Raw genomic sequence first — 25,505 nt, forward strand, 5'->3', positions numbered from 1 at the left:
GGGCATGGCCTGAGCGGAAGGGCCACGGTTGGGGACTTGCCTCCTCCGGCCCTACATTCACCAGCCACCTATGCAGGTCCCCATCCCCCAGCCAGGCTCTTCCTCAAGCCTTTGTCCTGCTTCCCAGACAAAAGGTGTCACCTGGTCACACCCTGCCCTGAGCTCAGGTTAGTAAGGGCATCAATCACTGTGTATGTGCGGGAGGCTTTCACACACGAAATTCCCATCACCATGGAGGTATTGGTGCAGTGCCCTGGGAAACTGAGGCACACACCCAGGATTAGGATAATAGAACTCACATGCAACATAAAAACGTGAATGAAATCCTCAGTTTGTCACACAGGGCCCAGTCTCATCTTACTGCATATAACATCTTTGTTGGTCTCTTTTGTATGATATTAGGAGGACCGATTGGAGCACTGGCACAGTAAAGCTTGCAAATGTGATTGTCAAGGAAGTGCCAACACAATATGGGCCACTGGAACTAACAGCTTAGCGTGCATGCCAGGTAAGGGATTATTTCTCTCCTAGATCTAAGCCAGGTACTTCACTACCTTTCTCTCTATAGTTTCTTAACAGCATTATTTTTCACTTGTTCTGACATCCTAAAATGCTATGCTGTACAGGCAGTCCCCGGGTTACGTACAAGATAGGGACTGTAGGTTTGTTCTTAAGTTGAATCTGTATGTAAGTCGGAACTGGCGTCCAGATTCAGCCGCTGCTGAAACTGACCGCCAGTTCCGACTTACATACAGAATCAACTTAAGAACCCCAAGTGTCCCCAAGTCAGCTGCTGCTGAAACTGATCAGCAGCTGATTCCAGGAAGCCCGGGGCAGAGCAACTCTGCCTCGGGCTTCCTGTAGTCAACGCTGGTCAGTTTCAGCAGCGGCTGACTTCGGGACGCCTGGGGCAGAGCAGCTGGGGTGCTGCTGGGTTGCTCCAGTAGCGCCCAGAGTGGCGCTGCGGGACCAACCGGCAGCGCCCCAGCTGCTCTGCCACAGGCATCCAGAGAAAAGCCTAGTCTGCTGGGGGGGGGGGGGGGCGTACTAGCTGCACCCCCCCCACCCCAGCAGACCAGGAAGACGCGGGCGGCGGACCGAGACGCACCGCGGTCCCGCCGCCTGGGTCCTCCGCGGCTTTGCTCCCCGTCTCCCTGGTCTGCTGGAGACGGGGAGCAAAGCCTCTGAGGACGCCAGCAGCGGGACAGCCGCGGGGCGTCTGGGCTGTCCCGCTGCCGGATTCCCCCGAGGCTTTGCAAAGCCGCGGGGGGGCTTGGGCAGCGGGGCAGCCCAGGCGCGCTTGGGCTGCTCCACTGCCGGCTTCCTCGAGGCTTTGCAAAGCCGCGGGGGGGCTCGGGCAGCCCAGGCGCGCCTGGGCTGCCCCGCTGCCCGAGCCCCTCCGTGGCTTTGCTCCGCGTCTTCCTGGTCTGCAGACCAGGGAGACGCGGAGAAAGCCCTGGAGTACACGGGTGGCAGGACCGCGAGGTCCCGCAGTCCGTGTCCTCCGGGGCGAGCCCCGTTCGTAACTGCGGATCCGACATAAGTCGGATCCGCATAAGTCAGGGACTGCCTGTACTATCGGCCTACAGAATTTGAATCAAACATGCTATTACTTTAGCACACCAGAGGTGCTACTACACAGCACCTTAAACTCAAAATAAGATATGCAATTTGCACCTCCGCAGTGCCAAATTTCAAAATAACGTGCTATTTCGAGACATCCCTTAACTGCAGGATGCTGAAATAGTGGACCCGTTATTTCAAAAAATATTTTGAAATAACAGGCGGCTTGTGTAGACGCAGGGTATCCCAAAATAGCCGTGCAATGTGGACATACCCAATGAGTCCTGTCTGATCAGCTCAGCCCCAACATACTGAATCAATGATGGGAGTGTTCCGAAAGATCTGAATTTGCTAGGTTTTTAACTGCTGTGGTTTGTGTCATAGGGTAGCATTCATGCTGAAACTCTGAGGGTTTGCCTAACCTATAGTCATGGGGTGACTATTACATCCCTTGTATTACCTTTATCAATCCAATTTGTAATCTCATCTAAAAATATGAAGCAGTTTAACAGTATCTGTTTTCCATGAACTCATGTTGATTTGCATTAATTATATTATTTTCTTTTAATTCTCTATTAATCATGTCCCATATTAGCCATTCCATTATCTTGCCTGAGATAGATGTCAGGCTGACAGGCCTATGATTTTTGTAGTCACCCCATATACCCTTTCTAAAAATTGGCACAGTTTTAGCTTTCTCCCAAGCTTCTGGAATTTCCTCAGCAATCCAAGATTTATTAAAAATCAACAATGATTCAGAAAGCTCCTTAGCCAACTCTTTTAAAACTCTTTGATACAAATTATCTGGACCCGCTGATTAAAAAATGTGTAATGTTTAACATCCACCAGAGATACTAGTTGAACAGAAAGAGTGTTATCACCATTGTATAATGAGGGTACATTATTTGTTTTTTTCCCAAATATTTATTGAACACACGCCTTTTCTGCATTATTACAGCTAATTCTATCATTTCCATTAAATAAGTGGACTAATATCTTCAAGATTTTTTTTGTTTTTTAATATATTTAGAAAACAACTGCTTATCTTTAACTCTGCTCACCACCAACATCTGGAATTGTAGAACACTATCAGACCTAGTGCCCAATCCCAGTCAGAAAACTCTTCTTTCCAATTCTGATCCCACACTGACAGCTCCATTTTGAAATCTATCCATTTTCCATTTCTCAAGCCATTTTATGTGTTCTTTGCTATTACAGCATTCTAATTGTTTAATCAGAACGCAACATTGCTAACCTCAAGAGATCAAAAATCATGAGTCAAACTCTCCTGAAATTATGAGATTCACCCCCCCCCCCCCCAAGTAATGAAAATTTGAAAAAGAAGAAAACTATGTTGTGGTTTTGGTTTGTCTTTTGATTTTGGAGCTCCCCCCATCTGCCTCCAGTATGTACATATGAGACAATTAGTCTTGCCCACTCTTTCAAATGAACCGGATAAGGGGAGTTTGCCCCCTGCTGCAGGAGCTGTTACCCCACATCTGTCCATCCCATGCCCAGCAATTAATCCTGTACTTCAAGTCAAGCCTCAAACTCCAACAACCAAAACCCCAATTCAGTGCTACCATCAGTCCATCCACCCTCATATCAGCCCCCTTTCCCTCATCTTAGCCCCCACATAGTTCAGACCCTCCCCCCTCCCCCCCACACACACCCCTGCCCAGCTTTATTCTGCTCCTCCTGGGTTCTTCACTCCTCTTTCCCACACTGGTTGGGGAGGGGCACTTCGGGGGCTCCTCATCCCTCTACTTCTTCCCAGGCCAGATGCTGCAGAGAGAGGATGAGCAGAGGCACTGCCCTGTCTGCATTTCTCACAGGAAGGTGCGAGAGAGGAACTGCTCTAAGATTCCAGGCTCTTCACTCCCTCCTCAGAGAATGGCGGCGAGTGCAGGGAAAGGTTCTGCTGGCTTGTGGGCCAGCGGACTGGGGGTTCTCATGGCATCATGGGCCAGACTCCAGAACTCTCTGAAATCCTGTCACTTGCCAGAGCTGGTGACACAGAGAATGCCTTGTTGGAATAATACTTATGAAAGCCAGCGTAGCTACACAGATACCTGTATCAGCCAATCATGCGATCTCAAAGCATGAATTCAGGGCTGCTCGACTGCTATAGGGGAGGGTAAAATGGGAATGAAGTACGGTGCTTAAACAGCTCCATTCTGAAGAACATACGTCCATGTCTGCGGAGAATAAAATAATAAAAGATTGCATCATTTTACCCAGAAGGCTCTTTCACTGTAAAAGACAATCTCACTGGCAGAAATAACAAACTTGTGCCCAGGTTCAAATGAACGAACACAGAATTTGCATAATGTAAATGTAGAGAATTAATAATGAGCCTAATTCTGCATGCGCTGCACCTCATGGAGCCATTCAAACCTGTGCACAATGTGACTGGAAAATGCTACCATCTCAAAAAGCAGAATTTTAGCCTCACTTTGCCCAGATATAAATGACTACAAAATGTGCAAGGGGACAACAGAGATATACATCAGTCCCCATTAAAGCTTTCACAAACAATGCTGCAAGTAATTAAGGTGACTACGCTATTCCCTAGCTATGGCACCGGGGGTACATTATTACTCTTTATTTACAAAAGCAAAATGTAAAAGTTTAAATGGTGACCCTTCAGCGCTGGACAGTTTGTACATAAAACTAGCAGCACAGAGATGTCAAGCTATTATACCAGCTGGTCTCCTTATGCCTGTGCGCTGTTGCCTCTCGCAAGCGTCACTCGCATGGGCGTAGCCAGTCTCATAACAACTTTAAGAGTTTTCTTAAGGTCAATGATAACAGCCTTAAATAAATAAACTGGTTGGTCCTGGCAGCCTCCAGACATCTGTTGAGTAGTTCTCTGTCTGTGACACAGTCTCCCAGAGTCGAAGGTGACCTCTTAATTGGCTTATGGCTGGGTGATCTTTGGATTAATGTTACTAAAAGTAAAATTCATCTGTCTTCCATCCATCACGTTTAAGATAAGCCTGCCAAGTGGTAAGTGTGTGGGGCCACTTGAGTCCAGTCTCAGTTTGTGTTTTTTTACACCAAGGGAACACCTTATTTTACTGCTGTGGAAAAGCTGGTTCTGTTGTGAACTAATCACAGGAAGACCGACTGAGACTGTTATAAATCCACTAGATGGTTTAATGCCTGCCAGCGGGTCACATCAGCCCTGAAAGGAGATGAAAGCGAATTTCCGTTTTCTTTTGTTTGTTTGTTTTTTCTTCATGTCATAAAAAAGGCAAAGTTGGTGAAACTGGAAGGGAGGAGAGGGGAGGGGAAGGCCTAGCCATTTCCCACCCCACTGGGAAGGAGGCTGTTCCCCACATACAGTCAAGGAGAATTTCTTTTGCCCACCCCGAGCCTATCAAGCAGCCACATGCTGTGGTAAGAAGCTCCCCCTTCTTCCTGGCTGTAGCTGCCTTTGACATCTCCCAAGCAGCTATCAGATGCTTTGCTTGGACATTCCCACTCTTGGGTAGGTGTCATATGCTTTTGCAGTGCACTGCAGCTGCTTCTGTGTCCCTGCCACCATCAGGCTCTGTACTGCCTCTGGATCCTTGGGAAGGGTAGGCAGAGAGCTTATGTCCCTGCCAGGGCTTTTGTACTGGGAGAATTTCCCTTCAGGCTCTTGTCACTCCCCTGCAGAATAAGGCCCTGGCACCCTCCTTCTCCTCAGGTATGTGTCTGCACACACTGGGAAGGTAGCTTGATTCCGATTGGATACTGGCAGGGGTGTTGTAGCTGCCTTCTCACCATCAGCGTCCCTATTTGCATGTGGGTTAACGTGCAGGTCTGGAACTAACTGGGAGGGGAACGAGGAACAGAGGATTTACCCTCTTCTGCTTTCAAAGCCAGAATACCACCAACGCAAAGATTACAGTATCTGACAACAGCCATACAGCCAGCACCCCCACGCTTGCTGGGTGCCGATGGAAATCGGTGCTCTAGGCAGAGAGAAGGTTTTTACACCAGGGACTGTAACCCACTTTACACACCCTGGGAGCATTTGACGGGGGTATCACCACATGGGGCTTAACTATAGTTTTAGCAGCCCCCGTGTCTCTCCGTCCAATGGGATATCTCCACATAACTACTCCCTTCCACTCCTACTGGTGAGCCAATAGAGCTGGGCACCTGGAAGGGTGCAACAGGACACACAGGCAGAGGTCTGGCAAGGGACTGGCTCAGCATGGACATTTTATGTCATTGGCAGATGTGCAGTGTGAATCCCACTCGCTGAAGCATCAGTCTCACACTTAACTCTGTGAGCTGGCCTCTCCAGCACTGCCCTGGGCCTCAGTGGGCAGAGTGGACAACACCTGGCAACGTGACCCTGCTCCCCACCCATCCCAGACATGCTTTCAGGAAGTGTCCCTCTCCCCTGAGCATGGACTTTGGCTTGGTTCCGATCCCTGATCCCATTCCATTCCTTTTTAGGTTTCCTATCAAACTCAGGCCAGCTAGCCACATGCTGGTCTGCCAATTGCCCAGCTAGAGTGACATCTCTTGGGGTTTTTTTTTAAGCTCTGATTAATCTCTGGGTGGCAGAGTTTATGGAATTGTTCTAAGCCCATTAATTGTTAGCCTCACTGACAGTGGAAATCCCCCAACCGGTTCCCCATTTTCATACATAAACCCTGTAACAGGGTAGCTGGTCTTTTAAAGGAAATTGGACTCAGCTCTCCTGTTCCAGCCCACATGCTCCTATTTGGCCCATTAAGAGGGCAGGGCAGTACCTGAGGGCTATAAAGATACATTTACACTGCCATGTAAGTGTAACCCACACACCTAGGCTATGTCTACACTGGCAGCTTCTTGCACAAGAACATCTTGCGCAAAGGGTCTTGTGCAAGAAGTCTTGTGCAAGAAAATGTCCACAAGAAAATGTCCACCCTGCCATGTGCGCGCTGTGCTTTTGCGCAAGAGCATCATGGCAGTGTGGACGCTCTCTTGCGCAAGAAAGCTCTGATGGCCATTTTAGCCATAGGCCTGTCTTGGGCAAGAAATCCCTGCCGAGTGTCCACACTGCCCTATTGCACAAGAGCTCCTGCACAAGAGGGCTTACACCTGTTAAAAAAGAGCGTAGCTCTTGAGCAAGAAGCCCTCTCTTAGCATGCCGTACTGTAAATCTTCTTGCGCAAGAGCCGGTGGGCAGTGTGGACGCTCTGCGGATTCTTGCGCAAGAATGGGCATACGTGCGCAAGAAGCCGCAAGTGTAGACATAGTGTGGTTCACTGTCCCATGCAGTGGCACCTAGCCCACAGCAACAGGTAAGAACAGGAGCCTGGATTGAGAGCCAGCTTACTTTTAGCTCAGAGCTTAGAGGCTCCTATACTAAGCTCCAGAGGTCCCAGGTTCAAATCCACCTGGTGGTGGTTACATAAGCCCAGGGTTTGAACTTGGGCTCAAGCCTAAATCATTTCCATCTACACACACACACACACACACATTGTGTGAGCCTAGGGCTCAGAGCCAGGCTCCTACCACCCCATAGGGTTGAGATTCTGAGTCAAGCCAAGACCCTGGGTTCAAGATCAGTTGCATCACAGTGTAGATGCAGCCTCATTGGACTCCTGCTCAGGGAGTCTGCCAAAAGTTTCCCACAGGTGACTGTGCTCCACACAGACAAGTTTTCCCATACTGCACTATAGGACAAGGGCTAGAGTGGTCACATTTTGGGAGGATGGAAGTCTGAGATGGGGTGGTTAGACCGAGACCCACCGTGGAGGCATGGGAGCACCAAATTGAGATGCAGGGTTCAGTAAAATTTCTAACCTTGGGTTACAAATGAGTGTAGCTGCTCAAGTGCTAGAATAACCACCCCAGGGTCTGCTTGCTCGAGTTCTCTTGAGCCTGGGCTTGCATTGTGAGCTAGACGTCCCCTATGAGATGTTGTGAGCAAGATCCAGTGACTCAGAGTAGACTGAGTCAGTCAGGAGAGGAGTGCTGTCAGAGAGAGGGGGGAGGAAGGGTGCCTGAAAGGCAGGAGAGCAGCAAGAAAGGTTTTCTGGCTGTCATGCAGAAGCCAGAAAGCGAGAGTGAGAGGGCTGACGGCAGGAGGAGCAGAAGCCAAAGGGGGAGAAGCCTGTTGGCTCTAAGCCAGACAGCTGGAGCCAGGGGCCAGAGAAGGCTGCAGGCATGGAAACAGTGGTGGGACTCATCTGTTGATCTCTCCAGGACTGGACAGCTGGACCCAGCGGCTACGTCTACACTACAGGCTTCTTGTGCAAGAGAGCGTCCAGACTGCGTAGATTCTCTCTTGAAAGGAAACTCTGATTGCTATTTACAGAATGGCCTGGGCTTTTTTCAATTGGCTCTTTTTGCACAAAAAAACCCATTCCCCTTCCACATACACCTTTTTGCACAAGAGCTCTTGCACGAAAAGAACTTATTCCTCGTAGAAGGAAGAATACCTACACTGCAAAAACCCCTCTGTTCTTTCCTTTTACTTGCGCAAAAAAGCGCTTAAGGTGTGAACAGTAAGTTTTTGCGCAAAAACTCTATAGTGTCGACCTAGCCAGAGTCACCACGAGAGGGCCAGGGAAAGTGGGGTACTGCATCCTGGGTAAAAATTATTTCCCAGCAGTGAGGCTTGGATGAGTTGCAGGGGATTCAAATGGGAAACTGAAGTAAGGGACCACTGGCAGGCTATGAGGGGGCGCCCAAGGAGAGAGCCATGGGGTTACAACCCCTAATTTGATTGAAACCTGAGCATAATCCATATCCCTGACATTGTCTCCTATACAATTGTCAGGGGTTACGTTAAACTTTTGCAAGAATCCTTATCGTCCTCTCTGCCCATAAGGGTGAAACTGTTCAAAGCCTTTGTCTCTGACAGTAGTGGAGCCAGATACTGTACCATGGCCTCCTGCTGCCCTCCTCTTCCTGTTCAACTCCCGTTTCAAAAGTATCTAGGAACACGTCCCTGTCACTCCCCCTCCCTACAATGACGATGTAATTTGGAGGCTCTACTGCCCAGCAGGGCAGGTATGTGCAGTCTGGCTTCACCTACTGGGATAGGATTTTGCTGGTACAGCCTCCATCTTCAACTTATACCAGAGTCTTTCCCTCTGCTCCTCATGTTGGCATTTCTGCTTCTTCTGTTCTCTCTGGTGTTGTGACTGTTACTGCTGGTCTTTATGCAGCTGGTCCCTCTCCAGCAGTGTCTACTCTCAGTCCACCCATCCAAATTCCCAGTTGCAGTGAGGCAAGCCTCTCCCTTGCTTCCCTCGAGGGAGTTGGCACCAAGATTTCCTAGGCCTGGTGGCCTCTCTGCCTGTAGGCTGGATGCTCCCTACAAACCCGGACCATCCCTCCATTTCTGAGCTTGAGAATATAGGTTGACTAGCTGTGTCTTTGTCTGCTCCCTTGTGTTGAGCCACCTCTCTGCATTGCTCAAGTGGCTGACCTTTCCTCAGCTGTCACACTACTAAAAATATGAATCGCACTGTGGACCAACAGAACACCCATTGGGATGTATTAAATTTTTTGGTTTATTTTTGCATTTTTACATTTTCTGTTACATTACAGTACAAAGTGTGCAGTGCTCACTTTATATGATTTTATTACAAATATTTGTACGGTAACAATGATAACCAAAAGAAACACTATATTTCAGTTTACCTCACACAAGTATGGTAGTGCAGCCTCTTTATAACTTACACATGTAGATTGTTACAGAATTGCCCTCAAACCCAAAACAGCTGCCATGTGTTACATTACTTTTATAGCGATTAATGCCCTGCAGAAGCAGACTGAAAACCGGTTTACATTCTCACACACTGAGATCTCACACTGCCCTGCTGTTACACAGATGGGGGCCACAGGGTGTGTTTACAAAATGGCCCCAACCAGCAAAAGATTCTGAAACATCAATGATGATTAAAAGCTGAAGGGAGCTCTGTCCTTTGCCCCAGCTGAGGATCTGGACTTTTTGTTTAAAAAAAAATATCCTTCACATCCCAGCTTTCCAGATGTATCAGCTCCCAGGCAGGACTACTGAATCCAGAGTCACATGCCAACAAAGGGCTTGGCTCCCTCTTTCAGCCATGCCAGTCAAAACAGACTTTTCTTCCCATCTTCCCAATCCCAGTGTGTCTTCCCTTTCTTTGCAGGAAGTTGACAGTGTGTAATCAAGGCTGGCAGAGTGAGGGAGCCAGCGAGGGAATTGCAGTGGCTAGGAAAGGGCTGGGAGTCTGGAGCAGTGCAAACCCACAACTGGTGGTAGTAATGAGAGGATGGGTTTCTTCACATACAAATTGCCTTTCCTGCGTACAGCTTTCAAAGCCCAGCAGTGGTGTCATTGCAGAGACCTCTTCCTTGTTGCTGGTCTCCCTGATTCTTTGAGAGTCAGTTTAGAAAAGAGGAGATTAAGGTGGGAATATGATAGAGGTCTATAAAATCATGACTGGCGAGGAAAAAGTGAATAAGGGAAAGTTATTTACTTATTCCCACAATATAGGAACTAGGGGTTACCAAATTAAATTAATAGGCAGCAGGTTTAAAACAAACAAAAAGTTTTTCATCACTCAGTTCACAGTTAACTTGTGGAACTCCTTGCCAGAGGATATGATGAAGGCTAGAATTTTAACAGGGTTAAAAAAAGAGCTAGATAGATTCATGGAGGTTAAGTCCATCCATGGCTATTAGCCAGGATGGGTAGGAATGGTATCCCTAGCCTTTGTTTCTCTGGAGGTGGGTGACAGGGGAGGGATCACATGAGGATTACCTGTTGTGTTCCCTCCCTCTGGGGCATCTGGTATTGGCCACTGTCAGCAAACAGGATACTGGGCTGGATGGACTGTTGGTCTGACCAAGTATGGCCGTTCTTATGTAGCTCCCGTCTCTCCCTTCCTCCTTAGGGACAGAGAAGTTCTTTATGGCAGAAGAGCAGCAGAGAAAACCAACAGTGGGAGGAAGGAAGAGTTGGGGGGGAGGGAGGGGAGAGAGAAGGGAATATGTGACTGCTGGTGGTTGCAGGAGGGAGCAGTGGCTATTTCAACTATTCAGGTCCTGTTTGCAATTTGTAACATAACATGCTGGCCGTTTGTCACATCCTTTTTTGTTTGTGTGTCAAGCGCCTCTCATCTGAAGAAGTGGGTTTTGCCTGTGAAAGCTCATGATCCTATACATATATTTTTGCTAGTCTCTAAGGTGCTACAGGACTACTCAGTCTGCAACTTTAAAACAATAACACGGCTACTCGTCTCAGATAGTTTATATGTGTTGGCAACAGGTCTCTCTTCCCTGGGGAAATTCCAGGTTGGTGGCTGAGCAGACAGGCTGGATTTGGGCTAATCCATTTCCAGAGGAGGGTGCTGCTGTCCATTGTAAATGGACTGATCCATGCCTTTGTGGCGTGAACTCTATTGGTCCCTGCAAGTTTTAATTGTAGCCTTTTGCTCCTGGAAAGTCAGATTGGACACCCTTAACACCTGCTTATACAAATAGTCCCATTGCCCTCAATATGGAAGGGCTGGCAGGGGGGAAGGAGGCAACCCAAGCAGGTCAGCTCACACTTGGCCTTGCTAGGAAGCCCTTCTGCTAAGAGAGGAGTAGCCCTGCTGGTTCCCAAGAGACTAATTTTAGCTGGAAGGATGAGGCTTTGCAGACAGAGGTGGAAAAATAAAGGCATCTCGGGAGCCTCAGTGCAGCTGTAGGGAAGACCCTTTTCTTCTGGGAGGAGGGGGCACGAAGGGAACAAGGATTATTATACATAGCTGAACTGGAGGCTTTGCAAACATCCCACAAAATGGGAGGAAGACTCCCATGAAAGCAAAGCCTCACAAATATACTAGAGGCTACGTTTACACTGCAAAATAAATACATTCTGCAGCAGTGACGCTCGGAGCCTGGGGCAGCTGACTTGGGCTCATGGTGAAGCTAAAAATAGCAGTGCAGGTGTACAGAAGCCCCAGACGGGGGAAGGATCCCAGGGACTGATTGACCCCAGGGGCTCTGAGACTTGCTGCAGCAGGTCGCCTTTTGTCGTGTAAAGGTGCCCATCCCCCAAAGAGGACGTGGTGTGCAATGCGTGTGCGAGGCTAAACTAAATCGGCACAGCAGAGCGCTGAACTAAAGAGAAGGCAACACCCCTCCCTCCCACTTCCCCACTGAGACCTGATGTTCATTTCTGATGGTTCCTGAGACGCCGCAGCATGGAATGAAATGAAGCCTGTAGCTCTGTAGGGGTCCGTGCCATGTGTGGCTGTTTATGACCTGCCCTCACAGTGTGCTACCAGCACGCTAGAGGAGAGACGACCAAATAAAAACACAGATTGAATCCGCACGCCACCAACATGCTGAGCAAACTGAACGAGGCAATGGAAGCAGCCTCGCTTTCCTTGGATTAAACTGCTTGTTTCTCTTGCAGAGTGTCCCTATCATAAACCTCTCGGGTTTGAGTCAGGAGCACTTCCTTCCGACCAGATAAGCTGCTCCAATTCCGAGCAGTACACCGGATGGTACACTTCATGGACTGCAAACAAGGCCCGACTCAATGGCCAGGGGTTTGGGTAAGCCTAACATCCCCGCTGCATTAGAGTGTTGAATGTTGTGCAGCAATTCAATGGAGCACCATGCAGTGTTAGCAGCAAAAAAAAAAAAAAAAAAGTGTGTGTGGGGGGGGGGAATGAAGTGAAGAGAAAGGAACAAACCATGCCTTAAACAGTCAGTGGCATTTCCACCTGCTTACTCCAGGGCTGAATCTGGTTCAGAGAATGCTGTACCCTCCGACCCATTCCTATTTAATGTTCAGACAAAAAGCTGGAGTCTTAGGGCCAGGCTCCGGTACCACTGAAATCACTGGAGTTTTGCCATGGACCAAAAGATTTGGATTAAGATTTTCATTGATTGGACGGCTCCGTTTCTGGCTGACTAACCCGAGACATTGTAAGGGAACCCGAGTTTCAGAAAGTGCTGGCAACTGCCCGCTTTCAATTGGGCATTCAGACACGGAGGTACCACAACTCACTAGTCACTTTTAAAACTTCTTGTCTTTGATCCTTAAAAGATCAGTTCCTTTGCAGCTCTTCCTTCCCTGTCTGATCCCCTCACTATTAACACTTGTACTTGTCCTACTTTCATTGATTTGCCTGTTTCCAATAGGTGTGCATGGCTCTCCAAATTTCAAGACAATGGGCAGTGGCTGCAGATTGACATGAAAGAGGTCAAAGTGATCTCAGGGATACTCATGCAGGGGCGCTGTGATGCAGATGAGTGGATAACAAAATACAGCGTGCAGTACAGGACTGATGAGAACCTGAACTGGATTTACTACAAGGACCAGACAGGAAACAACCGGGTCAGTGGGAGGAGCATTGTTGGTGAAGACAGTTTTAAGCTACATGCAAAGCTTGGCTCACAGTGGGTGATAGCCTTTGCAGAACATCGACACAAACCCTTTGCCCCATTAAATCAAATTGATTTATATATTTTAGACAGACGCATCTGTCTGACTGTCCATCCATCTGTGAGTCTGTTGGTTCAAGAACTGATCCTAAATGGTAAGAGCTAGGGCCGCCAAATTTGGTAGGCAGCTTCCTCTTACCCTAACTGAAAGCAAGGTCAGGATTTGGTTGTGCCAAGAAAACAGGAAGCGCTGGGAATGGGACCATTTTCCATAACATGGAAAGGGAGAGGCACAGAGGGGGATGCATTACTGAGAGTAGCTACTGGGGGCAGCAAGCCTGCAGGGGAGAGCTACTCTGCAGAGTGGCCAGGGGGATCGGGAGGAGACAGAAGGCCCCTGCTGGCAGCTGGGGTAAGAGAGAAGGCCCCTGCTAGCTGGGGAGTTTGGGGGAGAGAAAAGGCCCTGCCAGCTGTAGGGGCAAAAAGAAGGCCCCACCAGATGGGACCCTCACCCCAAGCCTCTTCACTCCCCAACCCTCACTCTCGCACACACACACACGCCTCCAGCCTCCTGCTCCTGCCTCCCACTCACATACCCAAGGCCCTGTTCTGACTCCTGCACTCCCCACAATGCCAGTCCCCTGCCCTGAAGGACTTGGCAACACCAGGTAAGTCTTCTAGTGAAGTTATAAAAGAAAATATGGGCCGGTTTTTCTTGCACCTGCGTTCTTCTCAGAGTAGGAAGGAAGAGTGTCAGCTCGCAGGTTGCATTCCTGGATCCTCCTGGCTGGTTTGTAACACCCCAGATCTCAGCAGTACTTACAGAAACTACCAGGAAGTTCTAAGATATGCCGCTGAAACGGCAGATCCTAATGAGCCCCCCATCGGTGGAGGATTTGTCATAGTAGAGCTGTGCTTCCCCACATCCAGACACGCCCTTTCCCACCCTGTCCACCAGCCTACACTGGGGTGGGCAGAGGGCTTAGGAGGACATAGATTGGTTAGATCTATGCTACCAGGGAGTTCTCCTCCTAGATAGAATTCTCTGCTGGCCTTATGCAGCCATTTCATTTGCATTGCTGTAGAGAACCCAGCCTGAGAAAGCCGACTCATCTACCCACAGAGTAAGGAAAGGCTGGGATTAAGCTGACTCTTGTCATGAGCTCTACTAATTTGGTCCCTTACCACTTTCTGTTTAGCAAAGCCCTCACGATACATATGGGCTGTGTCTAGACTGGCCAGTTTTTCTGGAAAATCAGCCACTTTTTATGGAAAAACTTGCCAGCTGTCTATACTGGCCGCTTGAATTTCTGCAAAAGCACTGACGATCTCATGTAAGATTGTCATTGTTCTTGCAGAAATACTATGCTGCTCCCCTTCGGGCAAAAGTCCTTTTGCGCAAAAGGGCCACTGTAGACAGCTCAGATTTGTTTTCCGCAAAAAAGCCCCGATCACGAAAATGGCGATTGGGGCTTTTTTGCGGAAAAGCGCGTCTACATTGGCATGGACGCTTTTCCGCAAAAAGTGCTTTTGCGTAAAAGCGTCCGTGCCAATCTAGACGCTTTGTTCCGAAAATACTTTTAACGGAAAACTTTTCCGTTAAAAGCATTTCTGGAAAATCATGCAAGTCTAGACACAGCCTTGCAATATAAATAGAGACACGAGAAAATACTGAAGAACACTCACAATGGATAGGGTAAAAAGAGGGGAGACATAAAGGCACGTATCCCTCAGGGTCAGGAATCCCTTGCAGCAGCTCTTACTTTAATGACAAAAAAAGGAAACCACAGAGTGATACCTTACTACTGGAATAAGTGAGCATACGGGTGCCTTGGTTAGTCTTTGTTTGAAGTGCCCGGACTAGTTTGGAAACTGGTAGAATTTTTGGCACTGTAAGGAACTTCTCAAGCACAACCACACTCACAGCAAAGTCATGTTCTTGGGGAGGCCGTATGTCACTGAGAAGCCCTTTGTCACCGTTAGATGTGAAATGAAAGCTGGAGGGTTACCCATGACTGGCACTACAGCAAATAACATTGGAGGGCTTTTGTCAGGTAACCATGGGATTGAAAGGAGTCTGAATGGCTTGTGGTAGCCTGGGGTGTCCACAGGATGTACAGGGAGTAAAGAACAGGAGTTTCACAAGAGCCTAAGGTACCGCGCTCCCCATTAACATTTTGGGATTGGTGATGAAAACTTGTGCAATCAGGTACAATTTTAGGAGGCCAAATAGTTTTGGATTCCAAAATTAAGCACAGCAGGACAGGGAAGCGGGCACATACTTCCAAAGATGTTGCACTGCTGTTTTAAACCCTGGTACCAGCTGGGCCAATTTCTCCCTGCCCTCCCCCCAGCATCACAGACACTAACCTCACTCCCTCCTCAGCCTGCTGCTAGCAGCAGAACATGTACTGTGCTGTACAGATCAGCACTCATTCAAAATTTCACCATTTAGAAAAAAGTGATGCTCAGATTTGTCATTATTTAAATACACAGTCAGTGACACACTTACTTTGTCAAACTGCCAGCTACAGGCTAACCAAGCCAGGTCAAATTGTAAAGGGGAACCTGCCAAGGAGACTGCAGTACCTGGCAGCAAAGCATAGACTGTGATAAACCTCCCCCCTCCCAAGTCTGAAGGAGAGATGTCTCTCATTCTCTCAAAATCCATGGGTGGCCTGACTTTCATTTACACAGTGGCACCTTTCTAGTACCGAAAGGGATGTGAAAGAGCCCAGGTACAAATGAGAAATAAAAATGACAAATCTTGTTGCAATTCTTTCCTGTCCTACTTGGGTCACTTTTCTTTAAAACCTGTGTGACTTTTGTGGGGACAAGAATGATAGGTCTGAAACTCCCCTGCTTTACACTAGTTTTACACAGTTGTAACTCCACTCCTGACTTGGTAACTTCACCTTTGGTCAAATGAAAGAGGTTCGTTTTGAGTGACCAATATTGTCATCAACGCTGCCTTGTGCAGACTTCACAGCATGTCATTAAGCAAGTCATATTCTTGGCTTGCACACTGGTGTGCATGAAAATGGATTTTCACCTGATCTGGGGAAAGAGAAGATCTCGCTCTTTAACCCACTTTGCTGTGCACTAACCTGCCTTTTTCTTTCTTGATGTTGTGTAGGTTTTCTATGGAAACTCAGACCGATCATCCATTGTCCAGAATCTCCTGCGCCCGCCTATTGTTTCCCGCTACATCCGATTAATACCATTAGGTTGGCACGTGCGCATTGCCATCAGGATGGAGCTTCTGGAGTGCATGAGTAAATGTACTTAAAGTCCAACCACTCATGGCTTTCAAAGGGGTGTGAGGAGAATCCCTAGCAAACTGTAGAAAGACAGTAAACACAGTGATGAGGGTAGCAAAGATGGGCTCGATTCTGCCATAACAACCCACAGCCCAAGGATGTAAGTCAGAGCAGAATCTGGCCCCAGTTAGTTTTGTTGAAACTGATCCCAGGAACTGAGCTGTGCAGAAATACCTCGTTTTGTGTCTTGAAATTTTCAGTGAAAACACAGGGTCTGGGCAATGAATTGCATCTGCGCTCACCAAAGCAAGAAAATGTCGAACCTACTGCCCCCATTCCAAAGGCCAGAAGAAAATGTTTACCAAAAATATCTTCCTCTCAAGACTAATTTTTTCCCACAAGGGCTGCAGAAGATCGTACCTTTCCATTGATGCTTATCGGCCTTGCTTAGGGGAACTAAAGCCCAGCAAAGACTTAATTTTATTTTTTAAGCACCTTTGCCTATGATTTCACACAGCTCCAGTTTCTGATTATAATCTAGTTTAACTGCTAATCTCCCATTGAATAAAATTAAAAGAAATTGTACTCTGTGTTTGCTTACAATATTTTCAAAGATTTAAAATGTACCAGTAAGAGTTTAGAGGGTTGCTTAAAATTGTATTTGGTGAATGTGATTTGAATATCTAGGTGTTTATCTGTAAATAATGAAACCAAACTTTTTGTTATATGCATTGCTTCTGCAAGTATACAGGGTAAATGCTCATCATGTAAATTAAAGGCCTTTCTGGAACTGAAAGGGATTTAATAGCATATTAAGTAATAAAGCCAAAATTATTATGGAAGTGCATTGATTTTTGAGGGAGAAATCTTAGCAAAATAAGGAAAAGTGCACTGTTTTTATCAGGCTGTTGGGGCACTAGTTCTCATCTTAGATGGATGAATACTTCCTTTGATGCCTATTCTTAACTTATCTAACTCCCTCAAGTCCCTGATCTTGCCTCTGTCAATGGACAATCAGAAATGTACATGGTGTCACTGAGCAGCACAGGAAGAGGGAATTCTTTCCAGATGCCTTATCATCAGATTACATCAGATTGAACGTAGTAGCACACACAGCTTAAAATGCTGTTATAGACTTAACAAATCGAACAAAGCATTTAATGAATTTAGTGCTTTTCACCCTAAATATTTAAACAAACTTCACTCTATGCCTCAGATATACCGTAACTATTAAACCCATTATACAGTGAGCTTGTAGCAAGACTGGGAGCCTGAATTAGTCCTAGACATCCCATGAAGTTGCATAAGGCCTTGCTCCACATGCAGATGTCAGACCAAGCAGCCAGTTCCCCCTCACAGCCTATGGGATTCTGGTGCTAACTGAGGTATGCAGAATGCAAGCATAGATGGCGATGTTTGGTTTCAAGAGTAGTGAGTGCACTGGTGTGTGCAGGGTCAAAGAGAAGACCTTGTAACACACACTCATCAGTGGATTACACTAGTACCTGGATTCTGAGTCCTTTACAGGGAGCTAACCAGAGGCCACTGAGCCTCCTGAACAAGTGTGTTTTACGTCAGCCAAAAGGAGTGGTACATGTCATGGCTGGGAGGGCACATCATGTGAAGAAAGTGGGATGGTGGCAAAGGGGGCTTGGTACATGATTCATTGGAACACATTGATAATAAATCAGAAGCAGGAAAAAAAAATGTTCCTGTGGCAAGTTTGCAGACTTCTGCTCATTTGTAACAACAGGCTAACAGCTGCAGTGCTACAGGAAACACCTTTCACCATATGCTTGTGCAGTATCCTATGTTTTCACTGGTTGCTTGCCTCCCGAGTATAATTTAAAAAAAGAAGAGCCCCCCCCCCACCATAAAGAGAAACACCATTCATTAATACCAGGTTGGAAAGTCTTCTTTTATCATCTTTTGTATGAAGGTTTCTAACATATCTCCTGAGGTGCTCAGAGCCAAGGGGTGCACTTTCTGGAACTCCCGCTGAAGCCAAAAGGAGTGCCTTGTGCACAGCACTTACAGAACTGATTTCTAGGGCAACAATACATTGAAGACATTGCAAATAAAATGAAATGTTGATGGGGTTTCTCTATCTGAAGTAGCCACTTCCCCCCTATTAAACTAACACTGAGAACTAAGGGGTTCTTGGCCTAGGATGCAGTAACCATTAAGTTAACAGATTGCACCTTCATTTTATCATGATGTTAAAATATCTTATTCCTCTGACTCTGGGGTTACTACTTCCCAACTGCTGTAGCCCATGTCTACAGTAAACATGTTCTCCTCAACATCTTACCATCACCCCTCCTAATCTCATAACTCTCCCTTCTTCTGCTCCCTGCATTTAGGAAAGCTTGTCTCTCTTTTCCCAGGAGGAGTAATTCCTTCTTAATGTAGATTTTATTCAACCTCCATGGCCAGCCAAGGGAAGTGAGGGTGGGGGCAGGGGGAGGGTGAGAAACAGATGTTGAGGCTGCTGTTTTTGTTGTGGGCATGTGAATAGAGAGCTCTGAGGGAAATAGCCAGTCAGAATGGGGGAATTTATAGTGACTGGGAAGAGATTCTACACATTCGGCTCAACAGGTGAGATGGAAACATACAAACCTTGAGCTCTGATTGGCTAACAATGGCCATGAATCAGAGTACAGTGCTTTGCATATGGTCCTGTTTCTGGGGGGGGGGGCGGGGGGGAGGGGGGAATGGAGTTATCAAGTGAACAAATGTTTAGCAAGGGCAGGGGGCAGCCTAATGTGAAATTAATTTTCAGTTACTGGTAAATAAATGAACCAGGTCTTAGCGGCCTAGAACATTGTAGTCATTAGAATAATAAACAACATCTCAAACATTTTATGGACTCTTGCTCAACAGTATAATAAAATGAAGACAGGTCGGAAGTATTATGTGGGTAGGGAGCCCCTCTGTTCAATCTCTCCTCAAACTTACATCTCAGGCAATCAGGATTCCCTCCCTCATAAAATCAGAAATAAAGTAGCATGAATAAGCACATGCTAAATTTCCCAGCTCATTTACTTACTGCTGCACCACATCCTTTTGTTCTGTTTTCCTTTTAGCTCAGACATTTTTTGGCCTTGGGAATAGGCTTGTTTATTTTTAAATGTAAACAACAACACTAGAATTATTACTAGAGAAGGAGACACTGTCTGGTCCCAGCTTTGCTCCTTACTTGCTACATAACCTTGGGGAAGCCACTTCTGTTTCTCACCTGTAAAATAGGGATAATATTTACCTCACTGGGTGTTAACAGGTCTAATTAATTAAGTGGTCAGAAAGGACTTCTGTTGCTCCAACTCAACATGAGTGCAAAGCATTAAATTAATAATGTGTCTGAGGGTATGTCTATACTGGCAAATGTAAAGCACTGGTAGTTACCTGCACAGAGTGCTGCAGGGAAACTGCTGTTGTGTCTACACTGTGCTCGTGATGGTGGAATGCATCCACATTAGCAATGCACGGTGGTAGCTATCCCACTGTGCAACTGGCCACATTGTGCTTTGGGAAGGGTTTGCAATGCCACGAGGTAGTCAGCATCACATGATGCAGGTTTCCCAATCCCATAGTTTTATGCTGTTTTGTAAGTTCAGATAGCGACAGGAAACAATCCCTCCTGAGGTAGGAGGAGGAAGGAACATCTTAGCCCTGTCCTCTCCATCCCTGGCTCTTTGAAGGTCTCCCTCTCCCTCTCTCCCACCCACCCACCGCCCCACCCCCTGTGTCCTGGAGCAAATCAGCATAACAAGCAGGCTGTCTTAAACGGAGCTCTGAAAGAGGATACATGCATGCTGCAGGCCAAACAGATGAGTTCCGCAAACAAAGAGCCTATGGGACTTGAGGGATTATGGGCCATTTCTAGAGGCCAGTCAGAACACAACAAACAATTCAAGTATCTACACAAGTCCCCCAGCATTGTATCCAGAGCGCAGCAAACTCTACGCTTCTTGTGGAGGTGGTTTACTTGGAGCACAGCAACTGCAGAGCTAGTGAGCACTAAGTGCCTTGCCCCTGTAGACACCTCAGGAGTTACAGTGCTAGGAGCTGTTTTATTGCACAGTAATTTGCCAGTGTAGAGTTGACTTGATAACGTGACGAAAGCACAGTCAAATGAGCCAAAATACAATTATGAAAATCCAAAATATTCCTAACACAATCTTTTATTAGCATATCAGTGTCATTCTAACTCACTGACATAAGTGCCTCCAAGCACGATCAAACTGAACGGAGGCGGCAAAGACTGGAGGAAATGGAGTGAGGTAGTATTGAAGAAGGAATTTGCTGGAAATGGAAATTCAGCTGGTGAGTATTGGTGACAACATTTAAAACTCTGTCAATCATAATGGCTTTGAAATAGAAGCTATGAGAGCATGACCTTGAAACTGCTTGCAATTTAATTAGATCGATTTTTACCTTGGGGGGCTCTAAAGTGACAAGCAAGGTCATTGTGCTGAGTGGTCAAACCAGCCCTGACTTGAGTTGCCAATTGCAAATTAGACAGTGAGTCTGCCCGAGGCCCTTGTATTGAACTACACCAGTTCTCTGAGCTAATGACCCTTCCCTCCTAATGGGTACTGGATGGAATTTTCCATTCTGGCTGTGAGAGAGGATTGAGACCACTTCAGTCTCTTTTTCAACTGCTGGGAGGGAGGAACCATGTCATTACCTCATTTCTGAGGAAGAGGGAGAGCCTATATTTCCAATCGCTTTAAGGAATGTTAGGCTTCACTCTTTCCCAGTCCTTTATGGTTACCAGGACACGTGCAGCTGAGAGAGAGAGAGAGAGAGAGAGAGAGAAGTCAGTGAACAGAGTAAAACAAAATGAATCCCAGCAGTTTACTCAGGAGAGAAGGTTGTTTCTTGACTATGTAGGAAAAAGAGATGAGCAGATAAAATAGCTGGACCCCAAGAACATTGGGCGTCATGGCTATGTGGTCAATAAAAGAGGAACATAGCAAAGAAAGGTTGTAAGAACAAAGCTAAACAACAGAACTAGAGGAAATAGAAATTTCAGATAGATTTCTGGCCACTGGCAATTATGTGAGAGTTTTGGATGCTGAGCCTGTGGTACTGAATGAAATGAAAGCTACTAGAGCAGTGGTTTGTCCGCTTAAAAAATGAACCAGGCCTAGTTAAATGAAGACATCAGGCGGGGGTGACTTGTTAGCACTGACAGTGGTATTTATCACTCCAGCCATCATGATAACTCACTACAGCCCCTCTGGGCATGACAGCATTGCAGAAACAGCATGCTCCTCTTCCTGGAGGTCACAGAGTGAGGCAAAGGGCTGAGAGAAAAGGTCTTCATTTCTCCAGAGAGCTGCATCTGACCATCCTTTGTGAGAATGAGAGCACAGGGTCTCTGACAATGATAGAGGAAGGAGAGGCTCAGAGGTCTCAGATAACTCTCCCCAAGGCAGAGGGAAACCAAAACCAAATTTAAATTACTGAGCCTCAACAGCTTGCTCAATGCTGTACAACTAAAGAGATTATTAACTCAGCCATAAGTGGCTTACAAGTTACTGCAGACAATGTGGTGGTCATTGAATTCGCGATCTAAGGAATCTTGCAGAGTTCATTGTGTCTTTGTGGAAGAAATGTATGACAAGGAAGGAGTTCAAATCCTAGACAGAGGTGATGTGGTGTATATTTAAGGAGGTATTTAAGCAGTGAGGGCGACATGACTGTGAAGGAAGGACAGAAAGGGGGCAGGCAATTATGAAGAATAGGTGGGAAGATATGAAGGGAGAAAGGATGGGGAAGGAAAGAGAAAAGAAATATAGACAAGAAAAAAAGCAAGACCCTTCTGTAATGGGCCAACAGCTTAGCAGGAGAAAGTGGAAGCAGCAATATGAAAAGTGAAATGACATGGCCAGAGGAATGGAAGAGGATGGGATGGTCAAAACTAATCATGAAGAGGACAGGCGAAAGGTAAGAGATGATCTGGCAAGAGAAAGACACTGCAGTGATATGTTGATGTTCATGCTAGGAATGTAATGCACGTATGGCATGGCAGAACCATTTAACCTATGAAGGCTCATGGGCCAGATAAAAGTATTTAGGTGCTTAAAGATGCAGATAGGCACCTAGTGAGGTTTTTAAAAACATCGAGGCCCCTAATTCCTATGGATTCCAATAAAAGTTAGGAACGTAGGCACTTTTGTAAAATCCTACTAAGCACCTGTCTCCGTTATTAGAAACCTAAATACTTAAAAAAAAAAATCTGTCTCCCACATGCCTGCTGGAATGTGACATAAGGTTCACATCTCAAGTGAGCAGAGAGAATTTTGATGAGGAAGCATAGAGAGCTAATCCATTTAAGTAGACGTCATTGGTTTCGGAGGGTCTGAGCATCGGAATGTGAAGACCCCAACAAACCCTCCAGCCTTTAACCCTTTATTCTCAGCTTAGCAAGCATTCATGAGCCTAGTGCCTGCATGGCAGAGTTCTTCTGTGGCTTCTGAGCAGGCATCCTTCAAGATCGAGCAACTTTTGGCCATTTTTTGTAACAATTGGTGAGTGGGAAACCAATGGAGACAATATGACTGGGGTTAGTACCTGTCAAGGGGCAAAGCTCCAGAAATTTTGGCCCTTTAAGGGAGAGGAAGAAAGATTTTGCTTTCCCTGTTGCAGAACACAAGCTGGGACATTAATGGATAAGATATGCTTCAAACAGAACAGTACTTCAGCATCCTTCACAGAAAACTCTGGCACAAAGATGGAAGGAATGTGTTTAAGCTCCGAACACAAAGGCCAAAATGTTTTCAGGGATCTGGTGTAATTCAAACATCTCAAATCGAGAAGAGGTCAAGAAACAAATGCATCTATTGAGGCACATTTCTGAATTCCAATCTCATTCTGCTCATTTGGATTCACGCTTTGAGCATGTAGCGGCACAGTGAAAGACTAGAGACAAGCTAATGTGTCAAAGGAAACTCCATACTTGTAGTGTGAAATGATTTCTGAGTAACATTAGCCATGAGAACCTGTTTTCTAGTGCAAAACCTGCATTTTATTAAAGACAGAGTTTGGAAGGCCCAGTCAAAAATACATTGTGCTCAGTAAAAATTAACCATTTCCATGCTGATAATTAAGGTTACCACAAGATAGTTTTCTCTTTTATAATATTTACAGCAACAATAGAAATTGTACATAAGTTAAGAATGGAATACATGCCCAAAAATAATAGATACGATGTACCAACAACATGATACAAAGAGCTGTATATAAACACTTTACACATGGTTTATTAACTTGTGTGAAGTCTTCTTTAAATAGCCAGCACATTTTAAAATCAGTTGTATTCAAGAATTAAAAAGTTTAACACCACATCACATCCCTTCCACAACAGAAAGTATGGTAGGTTTAAAAGTTTGTGCGTTTTAGAATATCTAATAGCTGCTAATCGAAGTGGGTAATTCTTTACCAATAAATTTGGAAGTTTGGAAAAACTACCTCCACAATCTCTTATACTTTTAGTATAGCCCTTTCTGCAAGGTGGTGAAAAATATTATCAAGTTCTCAAAGCTTTGTTCTTTGGCCATGCCATTTCCTTTGAAACCACACAATTTAATATTTGACAGTGGAGATCTAAGCAGTTCTGAATGATTTTCTTCATGGATTAACCTGATTTACAAATGCTTCAATGGAATTTCCTATAACATTACACTTTCAGGGAGGATTTCGGTTCATGATCATTATTCCACATAATCCAAATTTATAGGTTAGAAATTACTCCTTTTAATGAGACATGTCCTTTCATATGGTGCACCTAAAATAGGACTACTAAAATACCTTGCTGGGGGAGACAGAAAGCTGAGAACACAACCTATGCTTCAGGCTTCTTTTACTAAACCTTGCTATAAATCAGATGGCAGACTATCTCAAGTGATTATACCAAAAACTTCAGCTGCAATAGATTTGCAGAAATTCATATTCTGTGCTGTGGACATACTTTGGCAACTGAGATTTAATGAATCAGTTACTGTGAGCTGCCATTCCCAGACCTGTACATTTTTGATGCCACCCTCTATTTCTGAGGTTTTCCTCAGACTGGACCTAGACAAACAAGGCCCTGTAAAAGCTTAGTCTGGGTGCTTGTTCTATTGTATTCTAACACATAATAGGGATGGGGTTTTTTTGTAGTTGGGCAGAGGTAACTGGGACTGAGAAGATTTCTTCCTCAGATGAAGTGAAAAACTAAACTGAAGAAAATCCTGAGCAAGTCTAAGGATAGCTGTCTCTGTGTAGAACAGCAAACCAGGGTGGAGTAATAGATAAGGCCTCTATCTCCCTGATAATCTGCACTAGAGCAATAGCAAAGAACAAGGCAACTTCAATATTTGAAAACTACATGGAAATAAACGGAGAGCACTAAGGGAAGACTGAAAGGCAGTGCAAGGTGACAAGATTTTATTAGAGGAGCTGATCTGGCTTAGAGGGTTTTAGAAGCATGTCCAGATGAAGGCTTACTGAAGCTCTGTTATTAGGCGCCTAAAACCACATAACTCTCCTATGCTAAAGTGTAAAATGGAATAATTTATGGATATTTTTCTGTAAAAACTACATGCTACAAGTCAATGGTAAACTGAGGGCTAACTAAGCAAACCGTGACCACATTCTGCAAGAGAGAGGAGGTAGATCAATTTGTAGGGAGGACAGGAAAGGTCCAGAGCTACTTCCCTGATCTCTTAAGCCTGTTAAGCCATCAACTCCATATTTGGTCTCCTGGGCTGACACACCAAAAGTCACATTCGTCTGGCTACATGTTTTGAATTACATTCAGAAGGGTTGGGATTGAACACAGTATATTGAATTAATGGAGGGAGAGCATCCAAATGGACAACACAAAGATGGCTGATCTTACAACCGATCTTGTGCGTATTAGGTTAGGTCCTCTTGATGCAACCAACTGACTGAACACAAGATACCCTTGATCATGAACAACAGCCATGTGGAACTAAGTGCAGGTAAACTATAACCTAAATTTATCAAATTTCTATCTTATACATACAGGGGGGGTTAACGCAGGCCACTCAGCTAAAGATTTTCCATTTATAGATAGTCTTCCCCCAAAAATTTTGCTTGTGATTTGGCTGATGTTTGGTCAGAGAAAATCTTTGCAGTTCTCACAACATCTGACACAACAAGACTTTATGCAACAATACTCCTTTACTGGAAAATTGCTCCTTAAATATCCCAAAGGCTAGCAGTTGTTAAATGGCTTTTCTCCTCATTCACTGCAAACCGCAATTTATGAAGTGGTCAACATTATGACAGAGACAGACAAAG

The 25,505-nt window shown here is 45.8% G+C and overlaps 1 protein-coding gene across 1 annotated transcript; it reads left to right on the forward strand.

The window, feature by feature from the left end:
* Positions 1-231: 231 nt before the first annotated feature.
* Positions 232-16,702, forward strand: RS1 (retinoschisin 1). Its single transcript, XM_089776370.1, has 5 exons — positions 232-237; positions 403-508; positions 11,954-12,095; positions 12,688-12,883; positions 16,067-16,702. Exons 1-5 carry the CDS (start codon positions 232-234, stop codon positions 16,217-16,219), a joined length of 603 nt encoding a protein of 200 aa, XP_089632496.1. The 3' UTR covers positions 16,220-16,702.
* Positions 16,703-25,505: the final 8,803 nt, after the last annotated feature.

This window comes from Pelodiscus sinensis, chromosome 1, assembly GCF_052426305.1.
Source record: "Pelodiscus sinensis isolate ZL-2025 chromosome 1, ASM5242630v1, whole genome shotgun sequence".
NCBI classification, from domain to species: domain Eukaryota; kingdom Metazoa; phylum Chordata; order Testudines; family Trionychidae; genus Pelodiscus; species Pelodiscus sinensis.

Coding starts and splice junctions, on each gene's coding strand:
- RS1 (XM_089776370.1), top strand. Junction 509..11,953: donor CAGCTTAGCGTGCATGCCAG/GTAAGGGATTAT, acceptor TTTCTCTTGCAG/AGTGTCCCTATCATAAACCT. Junction 12,096..12,687: donor CTCAATGGCCAGGGGTTTGG/GTAAGCCTAACA, acceptor TGTTTCCAATAG/GTGTGCATGGCTCTCCAAAT.